Genomic DNA, 25,487 nt, shown 5'->3' on the forward strand with positions numbered 1-25,487 from the left:
ATTAGTTTTGCCTGGTTTTGAGCTTTATATAAACAAAATCAGATCGTGTATATTCTTTTTGGTACATGTCTTTAAAATATTTGATAGTGCAATGGAAATGTTTTATTTCTTATATATTCTTGGCCTCTTAGTGTGATTCTTAGTGTGATTTGACACTATTGACCATGCCCATCTTGAAGTTTTTCTCCTTCCTCTTTTGTGACAGTCACCTCCCCGCTTTCCTCTCGTCTCCCCGCTGCTGCTCCTTCTCCTGTTCCAGAGCCTTCCCCTTCACTCCACCTGAAAGCTTGTCTACTCGAGTTCTAGTCCTAGGCAGTTTCAGCCAAATACACACATGCTTTGTTATCATCTATGTGCCTGTGACCCTAAATTTACATCTCTATACCAAACTCCTTCTCTGACACTCAAATATCCGACTTGGTCTTATTATTTGTATATTTCAAAACTCAGCAACCCCAAACCAAAGGATTTCCTCTGCCCTCAGTGGCCCCAGACCTGGCGCTCTTCCTGTGCTTCCTGTCTCAGTGAAAACTACCACCAGCCGCAGGTTTCACAACATAGAAACCTGAAGGTCATTCCCACATTTCTCTCATCACACCCTACCGCCGCTAAGTTCTGACACCTTTTCTCTTGGTTGCTCTAGTAAATGGCTCACTTCTCGTCACCATCATTGTCAGCATTCAGATCCAAGCTGAACTTGTATCATCTCTTGATTAGACTATTGCAGTAGTCTTCCAGAATTGATTTCCAAACTGATTAATACGTTGCTTAAAACCCTTCACCGATTTATATGTTATACTGAAGAAGTTACTTAAATCAGCATTGAATCAGACCCTGTGTTGATCTACAGCCCCTTCCTACTCCTCGAGTCTATTTCTTCTCCTTGCCCTTCTCCGTATTCAGAAATTGTTTTATGCATTCTTTAAAAGGGTCATAAACAGTTGAAACAGAGCAATTATAGCTAACATAGTTATCTGGAAGACTACAGAAACAAAGTTATAGGTACCATTTGGTAGGAAAAAAATCTTTCAAAACATGGAGTACCTTGCTGGGGTTGGCAGAGGTGAAAAACCCAGAGAGCAATGAGATAAAGGAGTAATTGCCACCGAAGAGTTCCAAGCTGCTTAAGAGGCCAATTAGCCTAATGACTAACAGTGCAGGCTTGAGAGTCTCACAAACCCCGGTTCTGCTCATGACTTGGCCACCTTTAAAACCTGCATAGCTTTCAGTGAGTCATAATACCTCTGAGCCAGAATTTCCACAATAAGACAGTACCTTCTCTTTCGCAGGGATTAAGCTATTTATCTCTACTACTTGGCAAAGTTATCAGCACATAGTTAAATGTTAAACAAAAGGTAGGCATATTATTATTAGGAGGAAAAAAAGGCTAGAATATTATTGCCATATAGTAGGCAGGAGTAACTCATGCTTAATTAATGCCAAAGATAATGAGCATCCTTGGGGCAGAAACTAGACCGGATTCTCCCAGGAGCTTTATGAACTCCGGTTACTTGGTGCTCTTCCCTCCAGCACCAAGGAGTGGTTTCCCAGTAACCAGTGGCTCATGGTGACCTAAGCCTATATTCACTCCCAAAGAGTCTTATTTGTTATTAAAATGATGCTCTCCTTCAGCCAGTTTTACTTTTCTCAGAATAAACACCTAAAATTTGGATTTCCCCTTATTTTTGTAGGTGGGATTTTGTGAACCTCTGTGGGAAAAGAAACCCATAGTTTCTACATGGCTAAGTCAACTTCACCCAGATCGGGCAGAGGCACCCATTATGTGGGCACCTGCTTTCACTGCAGCTGGAAGGACACAGCCTGAGGTCGCTGACCTCGGTCCTTCGAAGACACATATACACAAACAATTGGAACCCAAAGTTTAAAAAAAAAAACAAGGATATATGTCTGATGAATGCATTGATTTAATTATTTAAGCATTTAAATTTCCACAAAATAAATATGATTTAGTGAAAACAAAAAAAGATTGAAATCCAAATGACAACATTCTGGCTCAGCCCCCAGCACTGATTACCTGTGTAATCTTGAAGTCATTTATTTTCCTTGGGCCTCAAATTCTTCATATGTAATGTGAGAATTAAAGTTTATTGTCTTATCAAAATTCTGAGTTTATATACATGTAGAAAATATGAAAGAAAGCTACTTATATATGTGAGTATATGTATGTGTATACAATCATCTATATGTCCACATTCACATCTGTTTATGCGTCTTAGTGTCCTATGAGAAAGCCAATTATAGACAGGTAGGCTGGAGTAGGTGGTAGGTAAGGTCCAGTCCTATGCTGACATCATCTGTTTCTAGCATTTAAAACTCACTTATCTTCATTCCTCCATCCAAGGCAAGTAGGCAGTGGGAATTTGTTAGAAACGCAAATTCTCAGGCCCTACCCCAGACTTACTGAGTGAAGAAGGACTGTGGGGGAGCGACTCAGCCATCTGTGTCGAGTCTCTGGCCCTGCTGGTGACTCTGAAATGCAGCAAAAGGTGAGAACCACTGCATCTGAATACTCCCAGGGAAGAAGTATAGGCTAGAGTCACTGGCAGATGTGAAGAGTCAGTAATTAAAGACAAAAAAAACAGGAGTGTCTGCAGAGAAGTTGGGTCAGAAGCGATAGGAGCTGAGCTTGGGCAGGCAGCAGCATGGGCGCAGGTGGGTGCTACTGACGGTGGCAGGGAACTGGTGTGGTGGTGAGGAGACAGAGCAGAGGGCCAGGCAGCAGTAATGAAGCTGTAGCCACATGCTCCCATGGTTCGTTCTCATGCTGTCGTTTCTGCCACTATGTTGAGAACTGCGGGCTTCAGAACCTTTGTTCTGCAGAGGATCCTGAAGGAGGCTAATTCCCTCTGTTACAGCCACAGAGATCCCTGTCCCCCAGTTATTTGCTGCGGAAACCTGAGACAGAGAGAGGTAAGGCCTCTCAGACTGATCCTGTCTGTTTTCTCCTGGTCTTCTCAACAACTAAGATTCTCCTGATCCCAGTTTTAATGCTCTCTTTATTGGCAGTTAAGGAGTATGTGTATCTTCAGGGAAAGGAAGAAAACTCCTGGCATTTCACTGGGCTAGAGGCGGCTTTGGCCAGAGAAAGCCACAGGGGTGAGAATGAGCCGATGGAAACGACAAGGCAAGAACTCGGCATGGACGCTCTTCAGGAGGCTGATGGAGGCCGTGTTGTCATCGAGGACATTGCCCTGAGAGGGGAATCCCCGGCTCTGCAGCTTCCGGGCCAGTGTGAGGGCCACCAGCCTGCTGTAGCCCTTTCTGCGGTGCTCTGGCAGGGTGTAGCCATGGCACATGGTGGCAAACTGGTCTGTGAGAGACCAAGAAACTGGGTTTCCCTTGTCATCGCGGACACACACACTGGGGAAGCAGGAGATGAGGTTGGCTATATACCGGAGACACTGTTCGTTGCCGCCCCTCGACCACGTCCGGTTGAGTAGGTCAGCGTCAGCAACACTCAGGTGGGTTAGTCGTGGGGGAGAACTCATTCTAGAAGAAGATGACACGAGAAGAAATGTGAGCTCAGGATCATGTCAGTAACAACCTCTCTTTTTAGCCATATTTAAACTGAGAGACCATCCCAGAGATAGGGCCCAGAGAGACATGAAGACATTTTCAATGAATTAGATTTCATCTCTCCCCATTTACAAAACAAGCTTTCTGGATTTCATTTCTGATAGGACAAAATACCTATTTCAAATTTAAGCCTTTCCTAATTTCATGCCCATTTCTTATTGTCCTCAGTAGAGACTAAGGCAAGTAAAACAATGCTCAGACTTCTTCTAAGTCTTCATTCAATTGACACCTTCTTTGAAGCTTTGAAAAGACCAGATTCCTGGGCCCTCAATCTTCTTCTTGGTTAAAGAGAGGGGTGTGTGTGTATGTGGGGAGAGAAAGAGAGAGAGAGAGAGAGAGTGAGAGAAAGAGAGAGAGAGAGAGATTTTGAGAGACTGAGATTTTAGGATGGACCTTCTGTCTTCATGCATCCATGCCCAGTGAATGAATTGCGTAACATTACAGTCATATGCACATGCTCAAAAAATGCTAGTTCTTCCAGACCTTCCCCTAAAAGGTTTTGAAGAAGGTCTAACACCCCACAGCACTAAGATAAAGAAAAAGACAAGAATTGGTGCAGTTTCTAAGAACCCAAGTGGGTTACTTGGTTGAAGCCTATGGTGCTGGTTTAGTTCTTGAAGTCATTGATGTGGTAAGACCATCGCCAGTGACTGCTAAGAGACTGGTAATATGGTTTTGGCTCTGATCTTGTTTACAAAGCACAAGCTTGTGTTTTCTTTTCATTAGTGGTTCTGCCGTGTTGGCCTGCATTCCAGGCACCCTGTGCGCTCTGGCACTGGGACAGTTGCCTAATCACTAAGCAGGGTTAAAACGCACACACAGATGCGCGTGTGCATGCATGTGATAACTGGGTTAATATAATTTTTAATTTAGTTTTTGAAAATGAACTTTAAACACGGCAAAGAAGCCTCAGGCAGAAATTTCAGTGCAGATAAAAACATCGCTAAGGCAAAAGGAAAAAGGACTCATGGACATTGAAAACAGTGTGGTGCTTGTTGGGGGTGGTGGTGGGGAGAAGGGTATAAAGGGACTAAATGTTAATGCAAAAAATACAGTAAAAATTTTTAAGAAAAATAAAAAAGAGAAACATTGTTAAAGCAAGCCAAGTGTTTCAGTAGTTACACTAGAGACTACAACCTTGTACCTGAAGGGCAAGGTACCCAAAATAAAGAGTGTACACCTGTGGGTAATGACCTTGTTAAAGGCAAATTGTGTAACTTTCTATGCAGAAGGGAGCAATTCAAATTAAAAACTGATTTTAAAAGGATTGACTGGAGAGAGAAGAAATTTTAAAGTAATATCTCAGACCTGACAGTAAATAGACTGGAAAACTTTAAAATTCTAAAGGACAAATACCCTGGTTTCTTTAACAAAAAGTAATGTAAGAAATATAAAAGAAAGAAACTTAAGAGAGATATTAGCAAGTTGTAATGTATGAGCCTTATTTAAATATTTATTCAAAACAAACTGCTAACATATTATGATAATTTGGGAAATGGGACCACTAACTGGTTGTTTCACTTTAAGAAATGTTAACAAAATTTTAAGGGGTTGTACTGAAAAGAGTGAACACAGCAGGCCTGAGGCCACTATCTTTACCAAAGCCTGCTTGCCAGGCTGGCCCTTGGATGGTGTCTGGGAGTTTGAATGGGGGACTGCCGGCGGGGACGGTCCTGCCGTTCTCAGAAGGGATATGAGTGGCTCAGTGTGTCTAACTATCTGTACAGTCAATGTTGTTTATGCTGAACACCTACTTTCCTTCTGGAAGTCTAGGAAATTGGTGTATGCTAAGCCGGGTGTGCCTCCAAAAAAATCCTAACACATGTTGTCACAACTCACTGTAGGGGAATTAAGCTGTCCTGCGGGACTCCGTTAGGAGAGGACTCTGGGAAGCTTGTGCCTGATTTCCGCTGGACCTTACCAGCGCACCTTTTCCCTTTGCTGGTTTTGATTTGTATCCTGTCACTGGAATAAATCACAGCGTGACTGTAGGTACTGAATCCTGTGAGTCTTCCTAGCTAATCACTGAGCCTTTGGTGGTCTTGGGGATCCCATCACAGAAGTGGTAGTAGCAATTTTTTAAGAATCCTTATCTTTTGGAGATACATATTAGAATGTTTAAGAATAATGGGATAATGTCTGATAAATTTCCTTCAGAATACGCCAAAGGGTGGAAAGAGTAGTTAGGGGTATGGATGAAGCAGGATGACCCATGTACTGATGGGGAGGCTCATTGTACTCCTCTCCCAACCTTTTGTAGGTGTTTGACCTACAAAAAATAAAAAATAAAAACCTTTGTTACAAAAAATAAAAAATAAAAAGTCCCATTGCTTTATGTAACTTAAGGTGTCCACTGTTCTTTAGGTTTAGTCTTCAATAATTCTTTCAACAAATTCCACAGAAGTGAAGAAAAGTAATGTTCACCGAGGTGGGTACTTTTCAGGTACCATGTTTCATTTGCTTACGAAAAACAGGTAAGGAAGATATTATAAATTAATTTTCAAGAAGAAGAAATTGATTGAGGCTCAGAAAGATTAAGCAGAGGGGAAGCTAATTAGTAAACGGCAGCACAGGGACTCCGAAGTAAGAAGAAAAGAACGCAGACATGAAGCAACAAATGTTTTGAAGGACTGAATTCTGGAGTCAGACTTTGTGGGACTTATTTCCTGGCTGTACAATTTACTCCTGTGTGTTACTTCTACTGTTCAAAAAGGGAATGATAATGGCACTACTTCATAGGGTTGTAGAAAGGGTAATATATTTAAGACATTGGTGTCTGGCTTGTAAGAGCTCCACGGGAGTCAGTTACATACCTTCCTTTCCGAGACAACAAAACGACCCTAATAACCACCTTGGGCTTAGACAACAGAGGTTATTTAGAATTATTTGGCAAGGAGGATAACAAGGAATGATTTTTCTGTGCATGCTGTGAAAATACAGGACTCCTGAGTTCATTTATTATTATGGACAAAGACACCGATTTGATTTTGCAGGAAATTATGGGCAGACAAACACAACAGAAAGGAAAAGAGTAAATACACACACATCTACACACAGAGACAAACATGGAGACTCAAATTCAGACTCCATAGCCCAAATTCAAGGTACTTAAATATTCCTTAGTGATACTAAGTACTCCAGGTACCGCTCTTTGTACTTGTATAGCAGTAAGTGCGACCCCAAATACATAAACTAGATCTACATACAGGAGACTGGTGTCTGGCAGAGTTGACACAGGAGAAAAACGAACAGCCTTAAAGGAAGTGAGTTGCACATTCAGCTGCTTTGAGTTGGCAACAGCTTTGGTAACATCATATAACTCACTCTGCAGCCCTGTACATGGGAAGACAGAATGAAACCTGTGGGCATTTTATTGGAAAACGTAAAAAGGAAATTTGTTTCAGGAGTTTAAAACTTACTGTCATTAATATCGCCAGTTTGCCACCCTAACTAGTGTGTATTTACATGTGAATTAGTGTAACTACTCTCTATCTGATTTTCAGACTTACTGTGGGATTTTCAAATTCCCACCATGTTGTCTGCCAAGATCATGATGTCCTGTGGAATTTTTGGATGGGAATATCCTTTAGGGTTTTGGAACCCTTGGAATTTCTTGTGGGAATTTTGATTTTTCTGACTTCTCAGAAAAGACTTCTCAAGATTAGGTAAGAGATATGTTATAGCTCTAAAAGTCTATACTCTACCATACAGCTGGAAGAGTAAAAGAGCTAGATTTATTCGGCATAGAATTCTGTCTTTAAGGACTGTCTCTCTTTTCAAAAGGATTTTATTCATTTATTTTTAGAGAGAGGGGAAGGGAGGGAGAAAGAGAGGGAAAGAAACATTAATGTGTGGTTGCTTCTCACATGCCCCCAACCAGGGACCTGGCCACAACCCAGGCATGTGCTCTGACTGGGAATCAAACTGGTGACCCTTTGGTTTACAGGCCAGCACTCAATCCACTGAGCCACACCAGCCATAAGGACTCTTGTCCCGTCTCTTGGCTTAATGCTCATTATAGAAATACCAAGGTGTAAACTTAGTGTTGGTGATACTTGTTTACCCTGAGCTTAACTCACCTGGGCCCCACTCACTTATCATAGCTGTCCTGTTTCATTGATAAATCTTTATTCAGTCCTTGTTATGAAGTACTGTCCTGCGCACTGCACCACAGTGGGACACAGGAATGGCAGTCTGTTCTGACAGAGCTTACAGTGGGGCAGGTTAGCTTCTGTTTGCTTAGATCTGACTTGCTCTGCTTCTCCAAATCCCCACCTGCTCTCTCCTTCCCAGTCTGGGTCCTGACGGATTGAATCTTCTGGAAATTGACTTTCCCTCTTCCTTCTATGTCTAATGGCTTGTTGCCTCCTCCCTGTAAGTCACTTCCTCTTGAGGAATACGCGAGTGGAAAGTCATGTTGAACTCAGTCTGATATCTGAGCCTTGGCTTCTCCTGCAGGAGGTTAAGTCTAAGAAAAGATAAGTAGATCTCCAAGTCCATGCTATTATAATTATAGATGCTGTGGCTAGCATCCCATATTATAACACTGAATTAGACCTAAGTAATTCAAAAGACTACCTACAGGGAAAAAAATAGGTAGTGTAAACCTAAGGTATGAATGGTAGGAGAAAGAGATTCTGTTTGAACTCACTTAGACTGAACCGATTCTTTCTAAAAGTTACATTAATATTTCTTTAAAAACATTTAAATTATAAGATATAACAGATACAGACAACTGCATAAAACAAATACATAGCTTAATCAATTATTATATATTTAACTATATACTACTAATGCCTCAAAGTAGAAATTTATTAGCCACCTTCTATTTACCACTCTCAACCACAGTTCCTTCTCTCTCCTCCAGAGATAATTGCTGTCATGATTTGTATGATAATCACTTTCTTGTTTTTTTATGGTTTTATTATCTAAGTGCGCATCTTTAAACACTGTAGTTTGATTTTACCTATTTTTTGTCATGCAGATATTTTGATCTACAGGTTGTCTTTTAATTTCCACCCCCTACTTTTACAAATTCTTTCAGTTTATTTGTTGAAGAATCCAGCTGTGCCCTGGCCAGTGGCCAGTTGTAGCATAGTCCCGTTTACCAAAAGGTCCCATGCCTGGTTGGGGTGCGTATGGGAGGCAACTGATCCATGTTCTCTTTTACACTGATGTTTCTCTCTCTCTCTCTAAAAAAAAATCAATAAACATATCCTCAGGGGAGGATAAATAAGTAAATAAATAATCCCACTGTTTGCTGGGGAGTGCTTTCATAGTCCAGATTTTGCTGATTATCTCCCTAGTGTTGTTGAACATGTTCTTCTGTCCATTGTATATGTCACCACTTTAACAAATCATTTTCTTTCTCACAGAAGAAAGAAATTTCCACTTACTGTTCTGCCTTTGTCCACCCTATCTCTTCAGAAGGGCAGGAAGTGCTAATTGGATAAGCCAGATTCAGGACATTTTTGGACCACGGTTAGCAGTTGGCAGGCTTCTGAAACTTTCAGGTTAGTGCTCAAGCAGACAAACTCTGTCCTGTCTGTGCGGCTAACAGTGAGCAGAAGAGCCTGGCCTTTCAGGCGAGCTGCATACTTTTTCATTTCTTGTTCTCGAGTGGCAAACACAAGGGGGCTGGCTCCTCTGAGTAGGTTAATGGGTTAACCCTGATTTAATATTGTTTATGGATGGTTCTTAGATTAAAAACGGCAAAGGCATTTCTGTGCAGGGGGTGCTGTTGCTCTAGACACTCAGCACTGAAGCAGCTCCACTACCCAGTGCTTGGTGGATCCAGGCAGCCCCGCTAGTATCTCTGACTAGAGCCTATGCTGCGGCAAAAGATGGAACATATACAGCAGCCAGTAGACTTTTGTCCCAAAGATTGAACACTTACATGGCAGTAGATAGGCTTTTGGAAAGGAGTTGAGAATGCCATGAAAACAGTACTTTTTGAGGTGTTCTGATTAAGAAGAGTAAAGATTTTGATGACCCCTTAGAATTTATTCAATATTCTTAGCAGATAATAATCGTTACCACAGAAGCCTATAGTCAAGAGACCACCTCAGAAGCCATGGGTAATGCCTGCCCTGACTTACATGCTCAGTGAGGGCCTTTACTGCTCCAGGTATAGTAGGCGCTACTAACTCACATCTGTCACCACCACACCTTCAGGGACAGTCAATAAGTCCATTTAAATGACTGTAATGACTCATGGCTGTCAGCTTATCCTTTTGGAAAAAGAGTATTGGTAATTACAGGGATGTTCTCTCCATAAAGACGGATATAGGTGGCACGCATATAGCACCATCTAGTTACTGCCATAATTTTTCACATCAAGGAAAAGGTATACTTGTTTCCACATTAAAATAATACCAGTTGAGAAAATTTTTTGAATTGTCTCACTTCTAGCCAGCACAACTGGGGTGTATCTGTGAAGGTGAGGGATAGTTTAGAATGCCCTCTGTCAGGTCTTTCTGAGCATTTGCAAATGGATTTTATACAACATCCCAAGACTTTAGGTTATGAATATGAGTTGGTCATTGTAGATGGATGCAAGGTTTCCTTCTGAGAGGGCTTTAGCTGTTTGTGGCTAAAAAAAATTACCAAACTTTATATTTCTAAGATGCAGATTCCTGTCTTCATGTCAAAGATTAAAAACTGATTTCACTGGAACGGTCGTAAACAGTAATTTCATTGGCTGTATTAAGCCTCCAAACGTTATAAAAAGTTGAAAGAGTAAGCAGCACACAGAGGCTGAAACTATCCATCTGAACTACCCCAGTATCAGAAACCCTTAATCTGCTTCTAGCTTGGCCTAAAGTTCTTCCACTGGCATTGGTGGCCATGAGGTTGTCTCCTTGGAGTTCACATATGTTCTTTCCTTATTACATCATTTTAGGATATACTATGGAGATCAGCTAGCTGATTATCTCTTTCTAGAATTATTTGCTTCAGAAAGAAGAAAAGTGTATCTACTGACTTAGACTTGAATTAGAGTTATTTTTAAAAGAGTGTAATAGCAAAGGGTTAAGAGTAATAAGAAAAATATGCTGATACTCACTGATGTCCATATTAGAGTAACAGTAAAAAAATCACTTAAAATCAGCCCTATTTAAATGGTCTCTACCTACTCCAAAACCCAAGCCTATTAGGAATAAAAATAAGTGTTCTTATTAAATTGTAATACATAAATTGTAAATACATAAAATGTACAAATATGTATTTGTGCATATCTCATACATATAAAAATATATGTAATATCTATCTGATATGTATGACAGAAAGGAGTTAATGATGACCTTGTGTCTTGCACTTGACCTCACCTTGTATTTGAAAAACTTGGTCCCAGTTGATAACATCATGTTCTTCCAACAGCCGTCGGTAAGCTCTGACGTCCTTGTAGAACACAGCGTAAGCATTAGTATAGTGGTCCAGGTTATCTGTCTCAGCCTAGGTCAGAAGACACAATCATAAAAGCATAAACATATCCTCTAGATAACTAAAATCCTTGCTAGCTTAGATACTATTAACTGTGCATGTCTAGATGATTTCCATTAGCAAAATTAGACACCCATAAACAATGACTAAGTGACAGTGTGGTTAATATACGGTAGTGAGGGAAAGCACAGAAATTTTGGTGTCTTTGCTTGATTATTTCTTCTAGTATTAGGGAGATTTTAAGACATTTATTTCACATATTGCTAGGATTTTATTTATTTATAAAAATAGAAAGGGTACAATTCAATGGACTTACCTATAAGAATTAAATAGAACTCTCAGAACTTTCCTAATGTGGTCAGGGCAACACACCTTCAATCACTTGAGGCTCTCCTTGGTCTCAGAGGCAGAATGGGGCAGATGCTGTCTTTTTCAAAGTTCCGCCACACTCACACTCATGGCCAAAGGCATCCATCATCAGGAATCATTAAACAGTTGAAAAACTAGTATGTGCAAATTTGTATGCTTTATGCTTCTAGAGATTATTAAACAGTAAAGATACACTTTATTGAGCTCATTTAGACTAAAGGTTTTTCATATGTCTGATATTCCAGAGCCAGTCACATTAGACTCTTATGATGAAATATGCAGCTTTGTAAGCTACAGTGTATGGCTACGGTGGTTATAATATCCCCTTTACCTACTCTTTTCTTTCTAGTTAGTGCCAACTCTTATTTTTTTGCACTTGCAGTTATCTTTCAAAACTGTACCTCTTTCTGCCGCCGAGTGATGACAGCTTTGAAGTCTGGCCATGAATCCAATACCACTTCCTTTTGAAAGGGATTCCCATGATTTATGTTCATCACTGCTCCATACACCTGTGACAAAGAACCCGAGAGACAAGCGATGGCATCACCAGCTGTTGCAGTTGCGTATTCCCCTTTCACCTCTTGTTCTACCATAGAGTTATGGCCACCGCAGGGGAAATTGTACACCTATTTCCAATACACACATACAATCTCCCCTTTTGTTATTTCATCAGTGTACATGAAAACTGGTAAAAAAAATCTGTGAAAGCCTAGGAACATTCGTCTTTAATTTAGTTTTCCACAGTACCAAGTAGGAAGTACTAAATCAGTAGGCTTACTAGGTGGGTGCTGGGCACGTAAGTCAGCAATAAATATTGTTGAATAAATCAGAATCTCTTGTATGGATTTAGGGCTTACACATCTTTTAAAAGTTCCCCAGATAATTTTTGATGCTCAGCTGGTTTTGAAGTTTATTATACTATCTAAAAATAACTTGTGAAATTCGCCTACTCTTTCAGCCCTGGATTACAATTAAACATCATCTGATGGTGAAATAACACTCTCCCAGAGAATCCCAAACACCTGCATTGCAGATTTGATGATATCAAGACTCTGTGAGTATCCTCTGAGGGTGATAACTATGTCTCATTCATTATTACATCCATGGAGCCTGCCATAGCCGGTGAAATGCTTTTTGACTAAATACTAAAGTAATATTAGAACTTTCTGTGGCCTATAAAATTTTTTCTCTACTAAGATTTCAAGATGTCTATCTTACAAAACAACTTTTGTACACTGCGTGTGTACCTCTAGGACAGAAAAAGTGGTGGGATGAGGAGAGCTGAGCTGTAGGCCAGTGTTTGTAGCAGCATTTTCATTATAGACAAAAACTGGAAACAACCTAAATGTCCATAAAAAGTGGAAAAATAAATCAATTGTGGCATAGTCATACTCTGGATTATAAAACAGCACACAATGCTAAGCAAAATAAGCTGGATACAGAAAGATGCTTCTGTGATTCAAAACCACATAAAATGCAATTATGACTTTGGAAGTCAGGATGGTGGTTACTTTGGGGAGCAGGGAAAGCTAGTGGCTGGAAAGGAACGTGGGGTTGGGGAACAGCCTCTGAAGTGATGTTCTGTCATGGAGTGGAGGTGACACAGGTAATCACTTTGTGAAAATTCACTGAGCTCTCTAAATCTGCTGTGTGCACTTTTAGCATATGTCTTACTGCAGTGAAAGCATTTAAATTATAAGGGCATCAGCACCTACATTTTATCTCCTTTATTATTTAATTCAAATTGCTCACCTCAATGTCTAGATCATTTTCTATCTCTTTTGTGTTTTATCCAATCTGGGACCCTACTCAAATCTTCTCAAAAAGGCATTTTCCCCTATTTAATCTGGCTGACACCAACATGGACCACACTTAGTAAAAATCCAAGAATTAAAATTAACTGACTTGTTCTGCTAATTGTTGATTAACATGGCTTTTTCTGTTAATCATTAAAAGTCAGGGATGTTGATTTTATATATATTACAGAGTAATAAGTTTATCAAAATGATTTCACACAAGGAAACCAAATGTCCTTATTCAAGAATGGAGCTTAAATATGATTGGAAGTTTTAAAAGGGTTAAAAGAAAAAAACTCTTTTCAATATTCAGATTGGAACCAACTGAAAGATTTTGCATTGATTGAAGACAAACAAACCATTCTAATAGTTATTTATTCAAAAGGTGAGTGTTGGAAGGAGATGGGAAGTGGCTAGAGGAAAGAATGTAAAGATACTGAGAAATGAGCAGTTAGAACTTGTGAACAAAATTTGGAAAGGTATTTAATTTCCTTATCACTGAGGTGAGATTATAAAATGCATAGTCCTAAACACCAAAAAATGGAGGTGAACAACAAAACTATCATTTCTTTAGCTTTTTTATTTTCTAAAGGGCAGAGTCTAACTGAAGGAGTACTTTGAAAATACTGTTAGATAACCAAACCCAGGCATTATACAACAATGCAATAATTGCAGAAGTATAAGGAGATCCAGGGATAAAGAGACTCTGTATGGAAAGTGAGAAATGCGGAGTACTAAGCTAAGGAGCTACTAAAGAAAAGATCATTTGAAAAGGCATGTGTTTATGTTTGTTTTATTTCTTTAATTCTTATTTCACCTAGTGTTATGAGAGGCAAACATTTCAACAAACACTCAATCTGGAAACTGAAAACCTGGATTTAAATCTGGACTCTAGCATACAGAGATGGCAAACTGACTTAGTACCATCATCTATAAAATTATAAATATCTGCCTATTCAGAGGTATTAATATTATAGAGGTATTATTATTAGTTTTTATGAAGGTCAAATGAGATAGCATGAAAGATACTTTAAAAAATTATACATGCAGAACCCTGTCATGATCTGGGAGGCCAGGAGAAGACTCATGGGTAGATGTGTTTAGATGACAAGAGAACCTACTAGAGTTCTGGCCAAGATGGAGGTGTAGGTAGAAACCCTTCATTTCCTCACACAACCAAAAGGAGGTTGGTGTTTAGATTGGTTGTTAAACCAATCTAAAATCAATAAACAACCAAAAACGCCAGAAAAATCAAACTGCATGGAACTTCGACAAACAAGGAATTAAGAAAAAATCAACCAGAACAACCAGACTGGCAGCACAGCAAAGAGGGTTGCCCTGCTTGGGTGAATACCTAAGGCCCCACCCTTTACAACTTAGCAGGTGCCCCAAGACAAAGAAATATGGCTCAAATGACAAAGAACACAGCAAAACCTCAGAACTAAGCGATGAGGAGATTGGCAACCTATCTGATGGAGAATTTAAAGCCCTGGTAATCAAAATGCTCATAGAACTCATTGAGCTTGGTCAAAAAATTGAAAGAACAAATGAGAGATACTCAAAATGAAATAAAGCAAAATATTCAGGGAACCAACAGTGACAAGAAGGAAACCAAGATTCAAAGCAACAATTTGGAACAAAAGGAAGAAATAAACATCCAATTAGATCAGAATGAAGATATGTGAACAGTAAAATGACAACAAACTCACAGCTATTAACAACTGAACCTAAAAAAACAAAAAGCAAAAAACTAAGCAAACAACTAGAACAAGAACAGAATCACAGAAATGGAGATCACATGGAGCATTATCAACAGGGGAGTGAGTGTGTGGGGGAAGATACAGAGAATAAGTAGCATAAGTGGTAGGTAGAAAATAGACAGGGGGAGGTTAAGAACAATGTAGGAAATGTAGAAGCCAAAGAACTTATATGTACAACCCATGGACATGAACTAAAGGTGGGGAATGAAGGTGGGAGGGGGTATGCAGGATGGAGGGAAATAAAGAGGGGAAAATGGGACAACTGTAATAGCATAATCAATAAAATATATTTAAAAAATAAAAATATACATTTCCAATCTTACACTTAGTTGTAATCTCTGATGTCATCCACAGTAACCCTGAGTTATCAGCAAGCCCTTGTGAACTTTTAGAAGATCAACAAAGCCACTGAAAACACTTCAAAAGTAAAGATTTTGAAATAAACATAAGAAAATGATAACAACCCCTGAACTTCAGTTCCATTATGTACATAGGTCATGTTCTTACTAGCAATGCCACCAGTCCATACTCTTCTGCCACTTAAAAACATTTACATCTCAAATGTACCTTAAAAAATAATCTAATCCAGCATTACCTAAATTTTCCTAGGAGTCATCTAGAGTAACTGTCAAGAAAGTAATTCTCAGGGCCACACCCACAGGCCCTTGAATCAGTCTCCAGCAGGTGGGGACCAGAAAGCTGTGTGTTTAACAAGAGCCCTAGATTTTTATCATCAGAAACCTCTTGGAAACAGCCACCAGTCTGACAGTACTTTTCATAGATTAATAGAATAAGGAAATAAATCTTTAAATTTAGTACCTTGAGTGATTCAGGAAAGTGACTCTTCAGCATTTTTTCCAGGGTCAGTAATTTGGTAGAACAGTTTAGTACCAACATCTTTTCCAGAGCTCCAGCAATTCCAAACCTAATTAGAAACTTGAAGATATATATATATATTTAACTATTGCCGGTTAATATTTCACGTAGGAAAACCTGTGAAGTCCTATTTTCATGGGCTGTAATTCTGAATGCCATCGCTCCCTCTGAAGAGGGAAGGAGGAGGAAGATAGGGAAGCACTGGGACAGGTAAATCAGAGAACACATAGAAGTGGAAAGTGCTAGTGACCTACTCCTGGAAAGACGTTGAGTGTCTATACTGGGTTAGGTCTTCCTCTTAGACACACTCATTGTACTCTGAACTCCTCCTGCAGGATCCAATAGTGTTGTAAATGTACATTTATTTGTGTTTTCCTTGACTGAAGTCTTTCTGAACTAGGCTGTGAGAGGCATGAAGGAAGGGCCCATGTCCGCTCTGTGCTCCACTGTCTCCTCAGCACCTCCCACAGGGCTTGGCACATAGTAAGGGCCATTCTAAGTTGCCGAATGGCTGACATGAAGTGCGGAGTAAGAATCTTCACAATGTGGGGCAAAGATGAAAGACTTAAGTGGTTTAGGTATTGGGTGGTTATGAGGGACAATTTGGAGAGAAGCCGTTATTAATACATTGAAGATGAAGAATCATGTGTGAGCAAAGCCTGAGGCTCATTTTAGTCAGATAAAATTAAGGAACAACAACAAAATCCTACATATAGTATGCAACTTCATCCATTTTGATGCAATTATATTTCTGGAGTAGTGGGCTCCATCTCCTCTGCTCTTTTTTCCCCAAGAAAACACTGCCCCCAACATTCCAATCAGGTCTTGACTAAATTAAAGAAAAAACACATTTTCCCCCCTATATTCAGTGTAGCAGAGCTTTTGCACCTAATTTTCCCAGCCAGGCACTAGGATGACAAAGGTAACTCAGCTGGACACGAGAATCTGGTGCTTTTGGATTGTGGTGGATTACTCCTTAACAACACATTTTCCAGACAGAGCTACTCAATTTCCCTGTGTGGAATTTCTGTATGGCTATAATACTCAGTGTTTGATTGCGATTTACTTAAAATCCACTGTAAAAGTTTATCGTATATTTTATGTGAGTCTGAAATTATGTTTCTGATGACCAAGCCGTATAGGCTCTAGTTCAATGAGTGGGCCCCCTGAGGTGTTTGTATCCTTTGTAGGAGTCGGAAGAGAACTAAGAATCAAGGCAGCACCAGAAAATCAGGCTCCTGGACCCTAGTACTCGGAGTCTGGGCCGCATTAGACACTTTGAAAAGATCCAGTTTTCAGAGTTCAGGTTGGACAAAGAAAGGTGCAGTGTAGCCATGATCCCTTCACCCTTGTATCTGTTGAAAATTTCACTCGCTCAAATCATTGCTCAAGAAAACTTTAATTTCTTAGTAGATCCTCATGTCAAACACATTAATTTATTCTAATTCAATATCTTTTAGGAGAAAATGAAATAAAAGTATTTCAAAGGGAAATTGATCATGTATTAGGTTGGCCAAAAAGTCTGTTTTTTTTTTCCATAAAATAAAAGACACAGATTTAATTTTCACCAATAACTTTATTGATTTGGATATTTTGAGTATGTTGGCTATCTCCTGTGTGGTAGAACATTGATTGTTCTCAGTTGATGTCTCGATTTGATTGCTATCAACTTCAACTGGTCTACCTGACTGTGGAACATTGTCCAGTGAGAAATCTCAGCATGACACTTTGCAAACCACTTTTGGCATGTTCTGTCAGTCACAGTACCTTCTCCATACACTGCACAAGTCTTCTTTTTTCTCATTCCAGTTGCATTTTTACCTTTCTTAAAGTAATAAAGCACAATATGCTGAAAATGTTGCATATTTTCTTCTATCTTCACTGCTAAAATGGCTACTCCCAAATTCACCAATTTTCCTAAGTATTTAAAAAGTGCTTGTTGATATGGCAGCCGTCACAATACAATGCAACAATATCATTTCAAATGAAGTTAAAGACAACAAAGTGCTACTAGAGCCATCTTATAGAAAAAAATATGAACTTTTGGGCCAATCCAATATCTAGAGATCTTTTCATGTCTCAAAACTAAGCACAGTAGCTAGTACAAAGAGGAAGAATTCTGAGTACGTGTTGATTTGTTTATTTATTGCCTGGTTGTTCCCCAAAGGACCTAAAACCACTTATAAACATAGGTAAAATATATCAAGAAAAATTCAGTTTAAATTAAAGTTCAGGCAGGGGCGAAAGCAACATGGAGGCAAGGATGAGGTCAGCAGGCAGAGTGTATAGAGAACGTCCCTACACACAGCTGGTCCTCTTTATGTGCAGATTCCATATTTGTAAATTCATCTGCTTGCTAACGTATTTGTATCCCCCTAAATCAGTAGAAACACTGCTTTTGCAGTCATTTGTGGTCATGTGCAGGGCAGTGAAAAATCTGAGTCTCTCATTAGCCCACATTTTCAGCTAAAGTTGAAAAAGGTGACTTTTTGTTCCAGTTCTCATACTGTAAAGAAGTCCTTTATACATTCCATTTAGTGCTAAGGATTTTTTTGGTATTTTTTTGCTCTTTGTTGGTGACTCTACTGTTTAAAGTGCCCCTGAGCATAGTGCTAAAGGAATGGTTAGTGTTCCTAATTGTACAAAAAAGCTATAGTGTATCTTATGGAGAAGATATGTGGATTAGATAAGCTTCCTTCAGGCATGCATTATAATACTTTTGACTGTGAGTTCAATGATAATAAATCAACAATATTTATTAAATCATGTGTCCTTAAACAGAGATACACATGCAACAAGCTATGTGTTTATCTGCTAATAACAATTCTGTGGCCAGAGGTTTGTATGAACTTAGTAACTGCCTATATTTTCCCCAGGAGCAATGGTTCAAGATTCACTAAGACAGTGTTGTTCCTGTGAGTTTATTCAGTATAAGGACCGTGAATAATGGAAATGAACTACTTGCAGGAGGTGAGAGCCCATTTTTCACTCTAAGCTCTCTAGCAGCTAACACGAAGAGACATGACCATGGTTAGTTACATGATTCCGTTTCCCATGTCCTTGTGGGCTTCACTGCAGTGTTTGCTGGACTGTTCACTGTGCCATCTCTAAATGAAGCCCACTTCTCTAGCTTCTAAATATTCAAAATCCTCCTTGCCTTTAATCCTCCTGGCTTTAATACACCTTTTGAGGCTAAGCAGTTATTTCAACTCACAAGTGACTCAGGGTGACATATATCGAGGACATCAAACTCAGGGATATTTCTCCTGGGGGTTCACACAGAGAGAGGATACTCGAATGAATCAACAACACCGGGGAATCCTCTCAGCAAACAGTGATGACTTTCATAAGGATTTTCTTTTATTAAATGGAGACATAATTTTTAAAGACCACTAACAGAATACAGAAATCTCATGGGCGAGGAAAATATTTTTTACACATTATTGTATTATATTAGAAAGCCAGAATATCATATCCTCACCATTCAATGATAAATTTCTTGTAATTATTTGTGTTCTAGAATTGGAAGGTAAATGTTTGTAAATCCGTTAGCCAAACACACTCACTACCTGAAGTCTTTGTGAAGGAAAATTGTCGTGCTCATGTAACTTTTTTAGAAACTGAAGTTTCTTTGGGGAGGTGTCCATCAGCACACAGCAAGCACCTAAAATATTTTATTAATAGTAACTAGACAATGAAAGCATGATAGTATCCTGAGAGACTCTTCTTATAAATAAATAAAACAGAAGGTCTCTGTTTTTATGGTGTAATACACCACTTGCAATGCAATGGTGGATTTTTTTAATGAGAAAAGAAAGTTTATTTTTTTAAGCACTACAATCCAATGCTAGTAATTATTTTTTCAGATGACAGATTTTCTGCTTAGAAAGATTCCTGTCTTATGTTTCTCTGCTTGTGCCCATATCATAATGCAAAAACTTTTCTATTTTATTTAGCTTATTTTCTCCATATCAAAATTTAAGAGTAAAAAAACAAAAACACACAAAAAAACCCCAAACAAAATACCTTTTCTTCTGAACCTAATTAAATTTATTCTTCCTATACAATGTTGAATTTCATCTCTTCTCTACTTCCCCCATTTGTTCTTGCATTATAACCAATGATTTGAAATTTATTATTTTAATGAAGAAATGCTTACCTGCTCTTGAGAGTCTAGCCTGAAACTGAGGTCTTGTCACTGTGTAAGCAGTGGCTCTTTCTTCCAAAATGGTGAATTTATTTCTCAAGCCTACTTCCTTAATTAGTCCTTAGTGGAAAGAGAAGGGAGGGGTAAAATACCTGTAGAAAGGGAGGAGTTTCTGATGTCAGGTGAAATGTATCACGAATACCACACAAGGATTTTCACTCCATTTCTTCCTGTTACATTTAGTCTTATAGTGTAAATAGCAGTGAATACTAATCTTGATTTGTAGATGAACATTTTCTAGACACAAATCTATCTGTCTGTCAGGATCTCATGGAAGAGAATAAAAAGAAATGGTACCCAGGCAGATGGGGTGCAATAAAATAACACAGATACTGACCCTTTATGTACTTTGATCTATTCTGAAGAGAATGGTTTTGCTGCTCTGAATTTCCAAAAGAGGGTAATGTCTAAAGAGGATGCTTGTAAAATGGAGAGTATTTTTGGAGAATTTTAATTTTTTTTACCTATTCTTTTAGTGAGAAGGCATTCAGAATTTACTTGCTTCTGTCCAACCTCGGCAAGCTCGAGCATCATGTAACCACTTACATGGGAATCACAGCACACAGCACAATACCTGAATCTTCGGACAGTGAACTGCACATGTCTCAAAGGCATAAGGAGCGTGCTTCACTATGAATGTAGTCACAGGGGAGGATACTGTTTACCGCTGTGTGTCTCATACAGTCAAGTTCAAATGAAGGGGTGGGTTAAAAGATATTTGTTTGTTTGTTTATTTATTTTTAGAGAGATGGGAAGGGAAAGAGGGAGAGAAACCTCAATGTGAGAGAGAAATATCAATCAGTTGCCTCCTACAGCACTGACTGGGGACCAAAGCCACAACCTACACATGTGCCCTGGCCCTGACCGAGAATCAAACTAGTGACCTTTTGCTGTGCTTTGTGGCCCATCAAACTGAGCCATACCGCTCAGAGTAGGTTAGGGCATTCTTTACTTGAAGATGCTGGTTTTAAGTAATATAGTGGGTGAGCACTGAGCGGAGGAGGCAGGAAGCTGAGCGGGACCAGGAGCTGGGCAGGCACCATGGCTGGGATCACCACCCTCGAGGGGGTGAAACGTAAGATCCAGGTTCTGCAGCAACAGGCCGATGATGCAGAGGAGAGGGCCGAGTGCCTCCATCCGGATGTGGAGGGAGAAAGACGGGCGGGGAACGGGCTGAGGCCAAGGTGGCCTCCTTGAACTGTAGGATCCAGCTGGTCGAAGAGGAGCTGGACCACTCTCAGGAGCATCTGGCCACTGCTCTGCAAAAGCTGGAGGGAGCTGAGAAAGCTGCTGATGAAAGCGAGAGAGGTATCAAGATTATTGAAAACCGAGTTTAAAAGATGAAGAAAAGATGGAACTCCAGGAAATCCAACTCAAAGAAGCTAAGCACTTTGCAGAAGAGTCAGATAGGAAGTATGAAGAGGTGGCTCATAAGTTGGTGATTATTGAAGGAGATTTGGAGCGCACAGAGGAACAAGCTGAGCTGGCAGAGTCCCGTTGCCGAGAGATGGATGAACAGATCAGACTGATGGACCAGACCTGGAAGGGTGTGAGTGCTGCTGAAGAAAAGTACTCTCAAAAAGAAGACAAATATGAGGAAGAGATAAAGATTCTTACTGATAAACTCAAGGAGGCAGAGACTTGTGCTGAGTTTGCTGAGAAATCAGTAGCCAAGCTGGAAAAAACAATTGATGACTTGGAATATAAACTGGAATGCACCAAAGAACACCTCTGTACACAAAGGATGCAGGGTTTGACCTGATTGAGATGCAGAGTGCCCCAGTCCTGCCCTGCCGCTGCTCCTCCCTCTGACCCTGACTCTGCCTGAGGTCAGCCTGCCAGAAGCTGACCTTTAAACTGAGGGCTCATCTTTAACATGAAGGCTGGGTTCTCCTTTTGCTTCCCTCCACCGCCCCCCACCCCATCCTCACCCAGTGTCTTTTTCACCAAACTGTCTCTGCCTCTCCCAGAGATTGTGGTTGGGCTAGAAGCTGAGCACCTTTGGGAATAATATTTAAGGGAATGTGAGCATAATGCAGTGTCTTTAAAAGCATGTTGTGATGTGCACATTTTGTAATTACCGTTTTTTGTTGTTGTAGCAACCATTTGTAACACATTCCAAATAATTCCACAGTTCTCAAGCAGCAGTCGAATCCCTCTCACTTTTAGAAGATAATTTTTCAACTTCATCCATATTGCCCTCTCCATAGAGGAGGGAGAGAAAGGCTTGCCTTACTGAGAGCCACACAGAGCCCAGAGAAAGACTCCACTATGGGGGGGTCACTGCTTTGTGCAGAGTACCAGCCAAACAGGAAAGGTGATTCCAGGAAGAGTTAGCAAAAAAAAAAAAAATATGTTCAGGTTTCACCTTTAAGGTATTTTTGGACATTTTTTTTAATCAGAAGTGACCAAATGAATTAAAATGGTAATATCTCTCTGAGACCCAATCCTTGTCCCATCTCTACTCCCTTCTTAATGGTTCACAAAATGGGTCATGTTGAAGGGACCAGTTATTTGTCTCCTTGAAAGAAAGAAAATTATGTTTCTGCCAGTGATTTAGCCATATGAAATCATCTCATCACCATTTTCTGGGCCTGAAGCTGCTGTGTCTAAAAGTGCCATTTCATTGTGCTTCACCTCAGTGCTGGAGAAATCGTGAATAATTTAGGTACAAAACTGTTTTTAAATTTTATATTATTTTGAAACTTTGCTTCTTTGGGGTTGGGGCACACTGGCAACACCATCAGTGTGCTGATCTTTAAGATTTTTTTCCTTACCCAGTACCCTCTTTTGTTGGTGAGGTGTCTGTGAGGTCTGTTAGGCTTGCATCCTGTAGCTTCACGGCTTCAAACGTCCTCCCCTTTGGTATGGCCTCTTTGGGGGATGATGGAGCGAGAGAGAAACCAATAGTGCAACTCTTCACTATTCAACTATTTTGATACTGAAAATTGACAAATGTCTTTTTAAAATGAAGAACCAGTCCCTCTCCCCCCAAAAAAGTAATATAGTGGGTAATTGGTAGTTGAAAGTGATGGGAAAGTTTCTATTAGATGACAACTATGGGATGTCAAAATAAGAGTGTTTTTGATTTGGGTATATTGATAGCTTTTTTTAACAATGTAAATGAGGGCAACATATACCTGTGGCATGTCCTAAGGACCTAAATAAATCAAGTGTTTAAATATTATTTGAGGAAAATTGATTTAAAAAGTGAACAGAAGCAGTTATTTGTAGCACAGAATCTGTTTTGGATATGAAGTACCATACCAGAAAACCTTAAGTGTAGGAGTCAAGTTATTTACGGACCCAGAGAGACTTATAAATGTCTTCCCAGATTTAGGCTACATTCTCTTCCCAGGTGCATCTTCTGTTCTTTTTTTCAAAGTTCTTTGCTCTCTATAAAACATATGAACTAATCAAAATAGTTGCTTTTTGCCATTAAGAAAAGTAACCAATGGGGCAAACCATAGTACTTTTCTAGGAAAACTACATTAGTTGAAGATAATTAAATGTGAAATATGTCCATTAGCTATATTGAACTTTTAATGCTGAGGTTTAAAGGAAAAATAAGTGGGGGCAGGGGAAGTAGGTTACTACTATAAGGTAAATTTAGAGATTTTCTTCTATGAACCCAAATGAACAGATATGTAGTACGTATTACCATTATACCTAGAAAAATAGATTTGTATATTGTTGTAAAAGGATTTACTCATCAGCCTCAGTAGCCCCTTGTATTTGTAGCTTATCAACAAATTCCTAAAAAGTCAACTACAACTTCTTTTTTGCCTCCTAGTTCTATCACTTACTATTTGAGGATACTGAGACAGTTTTAGTCTTCCAGTGTCTCAGATGCTGCATCTGCAGGATGGTGATAATAGTGTGGTATCCTGGCCGGCATGCTCAGTAGGTTGGAGCATCGCCCTGTATACCAGAAGTTTTCGGGTTTGATTCTAGTCAGGGCTCTTGACCAAGGTTGTGTGTTTGACTCCTGGTTGGGGAGCGTATAGGAGGAGACTGATGGATGTTTTTCTTACATCAATATTTCTCTCTCTCTTCCTCTCTCTTTAAAATCAATAAACATATCCCACAGTGAGGATTAAAAAAATAATAAAAAACAATAGTTACTGCTATGGGGTTTAATCCCCGTGATGTTGTTAAGAGGGTTATACGTTGGCATGGTGTCTGGCATACAGCACACATCAGTAAATGTCAGGCATTTTTACTGTTACTGTTATATAGTCCTGTTGTTCCATTTGAAAGCTACATTCATTTTAAGGACTTCCTTGGGGTATGAAACGGTGAAATTGGCTAAGGTACATTTGTTTCCAATAGTTAAAATATGAACAATTTTTTTTTTTTTTTTTGCCCTGGATAGACCCTCAAAGCGCACTGCCCTTCTGGTCCTGGTAAATGATCAGAACAGCACCTTGGAATGTGACCAATGGGCTCCAAATGCAGAGGTACCCAATGCAGTGCATCTCTTTTTTAGGGACAAAGAGTGCAAGGTATAGCAATTCTTTTTTAATAATGTATTTTACTAATTATACTATTACAGTTGTCCCATTTCCCCTTTATTCCCTTCCACCCTGCACCCTCCTCCCATCCTCATTCTCCCTTTAGTTCATGTCCATGGGTCATACATATAAGTTCTTTGGCTTCTCCATTTCCCATGCTATCCTTAACCTCCCCCTATTTTCTACCTACCACTTATGCTACTTATTCCCTGTACCTCTTCTCCCTCTCCCTCTTCCACTCCCCCCCTGAAAATCCTCCATGTGATCTCCATTTCTGTGATTCTGTTCCTGTTCTAGTTGTTTACTTAGCTTGTTTTTGTTTTTAGGTTCAGCTGTTGATAATTGGGAGCTTGTCATTTAGAATGGAAGGGCAGATAAAGTGTTTCCCAGATGAGGTCAAGTTAAAGGAGTTCATCACCCCCAAGCTCTTATTATATCAAACGTTAAAGGGACTTGTCTGAGAAAAACAAGATAAAAACTATGAATAGTGAACAACTTTATTTTTAAAAAGTAGCCTGTAGTAGTTTTACTGAATTTGGAAAACATCCTTCCTTCCTCTTTGTCCAAGTCTGATAACTATAGCCAATCTTTAGATATGGCTGCTGCCTCAATTTCATAGCCTTGATAACAGCAGAGGGACTTGAATGAGAGCAAACTCCGAAACCAACAGAAAGCATTTCTATGGTGGTTTAGTAGCGAAGGACTACATTCAGTGGCAGCTCTTTACAAGGAAAGCTAGTTGTAACATTAAAAAGGCCCAGTCACTTTTGACATGATAAAAATCCAAGTGGGAAATTTAAATCTCTCTGCTTTCGCTTGCTTTCTCCCTGCCCCCACCATTTCTTCCTCAAAGCTGAGTATTTCTTGACAATGAACGAAACATGAGCCGATTTAGAAGGCTTATGTTTGGAAACTAAGCCAACTGCAT

At 39.6% G+C, this 25,487-nt stretch overlaps 1 protein-coding gene and 1 pseudogene across 1 annotated transcript; one reads left to right on the forward strand and one right to left on the reverse strand.

Moving 5' to 3' along the window:
- Nucleotides 1–1,938: 1,938 nt before the first annotated feature.
- Nucleotides 1,939–15,892, reverse strand: GLYATL3 (glycine-N-acyltransferase like 3). Its single transcript, XM_045844018.1, has 5 exons — nt 15,782–15,892; nt 11,808–11,915; nt 10,923–11,049; nt 6,791–6,930; nt 1,939–3,542 (listed from the first exon to the last, which is right to left on the reverse strand). Exons 1-5 carry the CDS (start codon nt 15,857–15,859, stop codon nt 3,084–3,086), a joined length of 912 nt encoding a protein of 303 aa, XP_045699974.1. The 5' UTR covers nt 15,860–15,892; the 3' UTR covers nt 1,939–3,083.
- Nucleotides 15,893–21,086: 5,194 nt separating this feature from the next.
- On the forward strand, nt 21,087–21,807 carry LOC123821451 (annotated as a pseudogene).
- The last annotated feature ends 3,680 nt before the right edge of the window (nt 21,808–25,487 follow it).

The sequence above is a fragment of the Phyllostomus hastatus genome, unplaced genomic scaffold (genome assembly GCF_019186645.2).
Source record: "Phyllostomus hastatus isolate PE091 unplaced genomic scaffold, TTU_PhHast_1.1 phas_contig_40, whole genome shotgun sequence".
Lineage (NCBI taxonomy): Eukaryota > Metazoa > Chordata > Mammalia > Chiroptera > Phyllostomidae > Phyllostomus > Phyllostomus hastatus.